The sequence below is a fragment of the Lagopus muta genome, chromosome 1, assembly GCF_023343835.1.
Source record: "Lagopus muta isolate bLagMut1 chromosome 1, bLagMut1 primary, whole genome shotgun sequence".
Classification (NCBI taxonomy): Eukaryota; Metazoa; Chordata; class Aves; order Galliformes; family Phasianidae; genus Lagopus; species Lagopus muta.
In genome coordinates this window covers 78,631,911-78,639,963 of record NC_064433.1, presented here as the reverse complement: position 1 = coordinate 78,639,963, position 8,053 = coordinate 78,631,911, and the positions used below count along the sequence as shown (strand labels likewise).

At 37.4% G+C, this 8,053-nt stretch overlaps 1 protein-coding gene across 5 annotated transcripts in view; it reads right to left on the bottom strand.

Moving 5' to 3' along the window:
- The window catches only part of WARS2 (tryptophanyl tRNA synthetase 2, mitochondrial), a 48,382-nt gene that overhangs the window by 20,703 nt on the left and 19,626 nt on the right, over positions 1-8,053 (bottom strand). For 3 of the 5 annotated variants that reach the window (XM_048956698.1, XM_048956689.1, XM_048956719.1), the window contains one exon: positions 5,522-5,779. In XM_048956698.1, the coding sequence (XP_048812655.1) occupies positions 5,522-5,770 (249 nt within the window). In that variant the 5' untranslated portion in view covers positions 5,771-5,779. Of the gene's footprint in view, positions 1-5,521; positions 5,780-7,671; positions 7,891-8,053 lie in introns of those variants that run through there. The other 2 variants (XM_048956709.1, XM_048956713.1) reach the window with 2 other exon arrangements.

Genomic DNA, 8,053 nt, shown 5'->3' with positions numbered 1-8,053 from the left:
CCTGAGCAACGTGGCTAAAAACTATTTGGATGTGGTGTTCAGGGACATGATTTAGCAGAAGATTGTTAGGGTAGTATGGTCAGGTTGTGGGTAGACTTGATCTTTAAGGTCTTTTCCAATCTGAGCAATTCCATGATTCCATGAAATAAATAAGGTAAACTAAGACAGAAGAGAGGTGGAAGAAGATTTGGAAAAAAGAAGAAAAAAAAAAAAAGAATTTAACTGAACTATGATTTCTTCCCACTGTGCTCTGGTTATGTCTAGCCCAGTCTTTAGAGGAGAAAACGGAGGAATTAGAGAAGCAGAATAACTCTCTAGATCAGTTACATACATCCTCTTATGACAGGAAGTTTTTAATGGATTATACTAAACTAAATGGACTTTAATGAATTTATAAGCTGTGATGCAATGGAAGCTTTTAAGCCTCACTGAAAATTGGACAAGAAGTATCCTGAATCCATTCAAACTCTGCCCACAATACAAAGCAGATGGATGTTTCTGGAAAATCATAGCAGTGCAACAGTTAGCACACACATTTAAACTGCCACATTTTGACTTTTGGAGTTCAGGCTAAGACGAATTGGCAAATTCCCACCTCCCAGAGTTACTATTTCAATTTGCCTTCACATTGCAAGAATACTCAGTTTGCTACACTAGAAAAATAAGTCATCCCATCCAAAAGGCTGATAACTGCAATTTTCCGCCCTGAAATTGAATGTTATGTTGTACAGAAACTCACAGGACTTCTCAGAGAAGCACTAGGACAGCATATCAACTTCTGCCTGCTCAATCAAGTCGGATGGAATTTTAGCTTCCCTTGGGATATTTAGCATGTGTTGATGAGGATAGGTAGGTGGACAGGAAGAATAGTCCGAGACCACATTAAAGCAACAGCAGTTTCTAAAATTGTTTTGACTGCGAAGCAGATGAGACACAAGATGGTTATGGGTAAGAACTTCAATGTGTATGGTATCCACCAGAAATCAGAGTAAATGGGGTAATACCATACAAGCTTACCATGTGTGCAGATTGCTTACTGTCTTCTTTTTTTCTTCCCCTCACTACGCTTTTTGTTTTTATTAAAACATTCTATGTTTTATGAAAGAAGACTGTTACAGCTTTTATCAGTTATGGTACAGTTTAAGGAATAAATTTCTTCTTTTTTATAGTATTCTTGGGATTTGTTGCATAAGTCATTATTCTGTTACTCCTCTTTCATGCCTGGTAGGCAAAGGCAGCTACTCAATATGTATCCTGACATTGTTTTCTTCAAGAGGAAAGAGGCTTTCATATATCTGGCAGCTGTGGTCCAAATCAAAATTTATAATTTTGAAATATGCAATTTAATTTTTACAGAAATTGTCTCTCTTTCATGACTTGTTTTCCCACCTAGGAAAATGCAATTAAAAAAAAAAACCAAATGAACAACATGAGTAATGAAGATACTTTGCTCACTGGGAGGCCATTCTAGTGTTCAACATATGTCATAATTGTGTTTTCTTAGACACTTTAACTAGATGTGCTTGCTTATAACTTTTCACAGATAGCACAGCTCCAAACACTGTCCTAAATATTCACCATCATCTTTATAGTTTCTAAATACTTTCAAGTTCTCATCATCTGCTCATTCTAGCCACTGCTTCCAAAAGATGGAGATCAAATTAGTATGAAGCGTAGGAGGCATTTAGGGAACAGATACATCCGTATATACAGACAAATATTCAGACAGCCATTTAGTTTCTGTTTATGTGTGTCATGAAAAACAGTAATTTAAAAAATCCTGAAGCATACATAGCTAATTTTCACTTGGAGATAATGAGCTGTATACATGACAAACAAGAACAGATGCCATATGCCTTCAAAGTCATATAAAAATCAGCTGATCGTTCCTCTTACTTACTCGCAAAGCATGGACATTACAGAAATCAGTTCTGGGTCTCACAAGTAACCTGTAACCTCACCATTGCAGTACCTTTCAGATCTGCTGTAAAACTGAGAGCTCTCTCTTCTCCTTATGCTTTTTTTCCCCAATAGTCAATTTGTGTTTAATATTGTTCAGCCTTTTTCTTCCTGCTTGGATTGGAAATTATGATAAAATATGGGAAAACCTTAGAGGTATTTCAGATAGCTCCGGATTAGAGATTTGATCTGCATAAACTATGCTGTAAATAAAAGGCTACTGACAGTGCAACCCCTACCAAATGCACAAGCTTTTGGAGAAGCAAGATAATCAATATTTTTTTCCACATATGGCAAACATATTCCTGGGAAGCAACACAAGAAGCAAGAAAAAGAACAGAAAGAATAAGCTAAAACAAAAAACTCTCTTCAGCAGCTCTAGACCATTCCTGTCCAGTTTGATCCAAAGAACATTAAAGGATGCAGGATAATTTGCAATAGTAACTGTATGATCAATTCTCTTAATAGGAGCTTGCCCTTACTGCCATATTTTTGCAGTGCAAGATTTTCATTCTGCTCTTACTGCTAACAAAAAAGGGCGCTTCCAGTCATTACTTGTAGCTTGCTTCAGTGATTAAAACCAAGTATGCATTTCATAATCACATAATTGCATGGGGCTTATTGAAAAATGAACTCAAGTTTTAATCAGAAATAACTGTGGTAGCACTTCGTGATCTACAGAAGTGCAATTTTCAAGACAGAACAGAAAATACAGCAAGAACTGTGGCATGCTAATCTACTGAGAACTCTTTCTGATACTGAATTGAACTGATAAAACAGAAAGCCACACTGCCAATCACCAAACATGTTAAGCAGCTCTCTATTTGCAGAAGGATTTCATTTTTATTTTTTTTTGCTCTGAGAACACAGCCATGACAATATTCAGCCAGTTTTGGTTATTTTGGTTTTGTACCTAGGCCAAATGCTTGCAAACAAAATCGGGTCTTTTTTAGGCCATCTTAAGGGACTGCTACAGTTGCTGAAAAAGAGATAATCTTTCCTCTTTTCTTTTGTAATAATTACCAGTCAAAAAGTCAAGCAATGAACTCTTAATTAGCAATAGCTACAACCTATCTCACCACTTTATGCAGCAGAATAATCATTTTAGTATTATGTTATTCCATAACTTACTATTTCTTTATCGTGCTAATGCAATTATCACATCAGCAATGTTCCTGTCTCCTTTCCTCGCATCAGCAGCTACATGCAGATATTCCTTTTAATTGCTTCCAGAGCCATGTCTGGTCCTGTTAATGCAATTGTAACAGGCCAAAGTGCATCTCTGTGTATACCTGACCCCCACATACAACTTCAAGAGTTGTTTTTGGGAAGGCAACTTCACTGCAGCCTGAACCTAACAGAATGGTCTGGATTCATAAACAACTGGCATAGTCCTGCTGTTTGCAGTATGACAAAAAGCTTACAAAAATCTCCAAAAATCAGCCACTTCTGAAAGCTGTACTGATACACTTGTACTAGTAACAACATGGTTCAAAACATCAAACCATAGAAAGCAAATATTTAATCTAAAGCATTACATAACAAGAAAAAACATATCTGGACAAACGGTAGTACATTTAAAAAAGACCAGCCAACACATAAGATAGAATCAACTTTGGTGGCACTTTCTACAGAAGTGACACCTCAGGTACGTAACAGAGCCCAACAGATTTTTCAAGTTAATTCATTCTGTCCTTTCCTGAATACATTTCAGGTTGCACTGTATCCTGTGCCTAGAAGTCCCACAGCCCAATTATGGGCTTCAAGAAATGCAATACTTTTATGCTTGTGCTGAATTGATTAAGTGTTCGCTTATTTTGACACCTGTTCATTATTGTATTTATAACTTCAGTTTGATATGTTAGTTTATATGCTTCAGTGGATAAAAAGGTTTTTCCTTATCTATTTTCTCCGTACCACCTTCAGTTTTATAAACCTTTTTCCATTCCTCTCTAACCACAATCTGCAAATCATCTCTCTTCTCACCTTCACATTGAAGAGTACTCAGCTGTGTGTTTAGTTACTGATCAGTTAATTCAATAACTAAAGGAATCGTTCAGCTGCTTTAAAAAAAAAAAAAGAACAAGAAAAAACAATCCAGACTGGTTTTTACTGTACTATTTACTGGCTTGTAACTCATACTGAAATTCTAGTTAATGTCAGCATCAAAGTGGATGGGATTAAGACAGATTAGTCAAGCCCAGTTAAAACTCAAATTTTTAAATTAAAGTGACAAACAGATTTGAACAAAGGTTGAATTAATCATATCTCTATTGGAATTCTGTGTTAATGTACTGGGATTTATTTTCCAATACAAAGGAAAAGGCAAAGCAGGGAGTGAATCTGTCTTCATCAGTTCAAAATGCATCAAGGAGATGGAGTCATGATCATCATTGGCAGTTTAACAATAGAAAACTGTTGGTAAAGAACCATGTTCAAAGGAGAAATGGAATGGCTGGGTTTCATCTCTCATTGACAAAATTCAGACCCTGCATACATCACCTTTGCAGTACTGCTGCAAATTGAATGTCTGTTTAAAGATGTCTTCAGAACAGCAGAAGCTATGACTCATCTGCCTCTGTGGGAAACTGCAGAAGTTTGCCAGTTTACAGAAAGTTAACAGGGCAAGAAATTAAGTTATGTTTCGGGAAAATGCAGCACGTGATAGATCAGGCTGACATGTATCAAGTAAGAAGGTAAGTTCAGTACTCCATGGGGTGATTAGATGAAGAAGCAAGTATTTCACCAGGAATTACCTAGATCAAGTTGAAAAAAAGATGTGTATGAAAAGGAGGTTACATCAAAAGAGGGGGAAAAAATCCCAGAGAAGACTCAACTTCCTACAGTTCATGACGTGGAACTGACACAAAGCATCCCATGCCAATCACTCATAGTAGATATTGTGCTGCTAGCAGATTAAGTGGTAAATGCCAGTACAAAAACAAAAATGTGTTTTACTTGCCCTTATGGTTGTACAGACTACATTTATGCATTTAAGCATTAACCTTTTGTGACCAAAGTGAAACCTATGGAGCTAAATTAATGCTTAACAGGTCTTTTCAGTGTGTTATTCATAACATGTCGTATCGGTTTTACACGGCAAGGTTTTGGTGTCAGTGGGGCTGCAGAGATGGCCTCTGTGAGCAGAGCCCTGTAGCTGCCCCACATCAGATCAGAGACAGCTCCAGTTGCTCCAAAAGGAACTTGAGCAAAACATCCAAAGCTAAACCATAAGTGAAACTGTGTGTGCGAGCAGATTTAAGGAAGGAGAAAACTCAGTGCTGTGTAGCAGCAGCTGGGAGTCCTGTTAAAGAAGAGGAATGAGAGAACACTGTGGTGGGCACCTGGTATCCATCACACATGCACAAGCATCCTACTTTGTCTAAGAAATTTAAAACATACTTCTCTCCAAATAGACTTCCTGATCATAGTTTCAGCTAACATTTTCTAGGACCACAAACACAGACAAGAAAAATGAATTTGGTAATAATGCTATGTTCATTCATTAACATATCTGGAAAGCCACTTAATCAGAAACAATTTTAACATAACAAGCACTAACCAGTGATTGTCGGAACAGGAAGCACTTCCTTGGGTCAATCCCACAGGCAAGGATGGCAGCAGTGGTGTCCAGCACGTTTTGCCGAAGGACAGCTGGCTCCTTGGGCATGGTGAGAGAGTGCAGGTCCATAATGCTGTATAACACTGAGCTGTACTTTTCCTGCAGATTCACCCAGTTCTGAATAGCTCCAAGGTAGTTACCAAGATGAGGCGTCCCAGTCGGCTGGATACCAGAGAAAATCCGATCCATTACCACATTCTGTTAGAAAGCAGTGGTAACATTAACAGAAGCATAAATATATATACATATTTAAAGGCTCTTTTATATTTTAACTCATTAATAAAGCCTTACTTACACTTGTCCCTCCTTTCTGCTTCCCAATGTACTAGAAAGCCCTATCTAGGGATGCCTAAAAGTAAGTGCAAAAAGTCAGTCGAAATACTCTATCTTACCCCAGAGATGGACAACAAGCATGGTTTTAAGAAATCTGACTATATATGCAAACAAACACAGCTATAAACAAGATAAGTGAATACCAGTTTTCAGAAACCAAGTGGTATATTCATCTTTTTTTCAATTTTTTTGCTTTGTGTTTCTTCTTAATACATTGTCCACTCTGACACTGATACTTAAGATCATAACAAAGAGAACATTTTTATTATAAACATATATAATATCCAAGTTGATTGCCATCTTAACTCCCATGAACACTGCAGCCTTATGCTAGCTACAAAGAACATTCGGAGTGGTTCTTGAAAGAAAACTACTTCTTGACCTAGAAGTCAAGACCATCAAAGTCTTGAAACTAACCATCTTGGCAGCAGGTGAGTTTCAAAAGGGTTCTGTAGAGGAACATTACCACAGCTCAAGATCACATGAATACACCAGTACCAGTACACTAATACATAGTACCAGTAACAAAATGAACATCTGAAGGGAGTTCACAGGAGAAAAAATAATAATAATAATAATAATAAAAAAAGATTAAGAAGCTGAGGTTGTGAACAGAGATTAAAAAGCTTTAAAAAAAAAAAAAAAAAAAAAGTATTGCTTGGCTAAGTGACAGTTACCATCTTGGAAAGTTTGTTTTCCTGCATCTTTGCACTCCATCTGACCATTTCTCAGAGCCCTAAGCTGTCACTGTATGATCAATTACCTCCTGACCTTTCCAAAGAATTGCACCATATTCAGAAAGTAATTCAGCAATGTTTTATAAGAAAATGCTTGCAACGTGCCAAGTTAGGAGAGTATGCAAGACTGTTCAACTTATACATGAGGGTCTCAGCAAACTCAACAGGCAGTCCCAGTTACAAAGCTGTACAATACAAACTGTCAGACTCAGGTGTGCAATGGGAACATCAATTTCATTGTATTTCTGGCTGCATCATTTCTTTCCCGATTAATTTTATAAGAAACATCTATTAAAAAAATAGATCATTTATTTATTGATATAATCTGTTCCCAATCCTGTGAATCTGTTATAAATGTATGGGCTGGGGGGGGCTTAGGGGGAGTGAAAAGAAAAAAAAAAAAAAAAAGTAGTAATTCAACTATGAAACCACATAAAATGGCAGTAAGAGTCAAGGACAAGTATCAGTATTTTTAACTATTACAAGCAGAACTCCAAATTGACTGCATTCCCTTAATTCTTTTTGACTCAGACAGACAGAAAAATGACTGAGAAAGTGTTTCAAAGTAGAACTTAAAACATGATTTATAGTTCAGAAAAGCCTGGTCAATTTCCTTCAGAATTTGCTGAAAATTTCTCCCTGCTTTAAAAGTAAGACAATTTTTCAAATCCAGACAGTTTTCTTATCCAGTGTATTAGTGTTTGTGCTGACAGGTAAGAGGAAGTTTGGGCTGGCAGTCATGCTAATTTCTCTCATAAGTGCCCACACGTTTAAATCCAGGCAATAACCTTCCCACACCATCCCAAATAACAGCTTGACTTCTAGGTGCATTTTTGAGTTAGTTTCTAGGTACTCTTGGAGGACCTCTAGTCTTGTAGCTGTCAGGCAGTCAGTGCAGTGAAAAATCACACCACTTCCTCCAACAGCAATTCTAACTCCCGGTTCTTGTGATGCGGTCTTTGACCACCATATCCTTTTCTCCACATTATAAGATATGCAATCCTTACACTTCTTGTTTACCTAGGAACCATAGCAGCACATTTATCACCACTGGCTGAAGATACAACCTGGCCCAAGGACTGCAGGTAACTTGCTGTTGGCCAAGTGAGGCCAGATGCTCACCTAGAGCAAGAAAGAAGTCCAACATGCATAAATGAAATGAAACTTAGTAGAAACTCAAGATTCACTAGGGTTCAGAGCTGTGATGTTAAGGACATAGAGCAGTTGTGAAGCAATGCAACAGGTATTTAATAGGCATAACATTTGTCTTTTGCTTCCCATATTCCAGTTCTTCACCAAGAGGATAGAGCTCTGAAAAGAAAACAAGATATGAATAGATGATTATTGAGATAGTGTTCTGGACCCACAGGGATCCCGGAACAACTAGCTGTTTCTCAGAGCA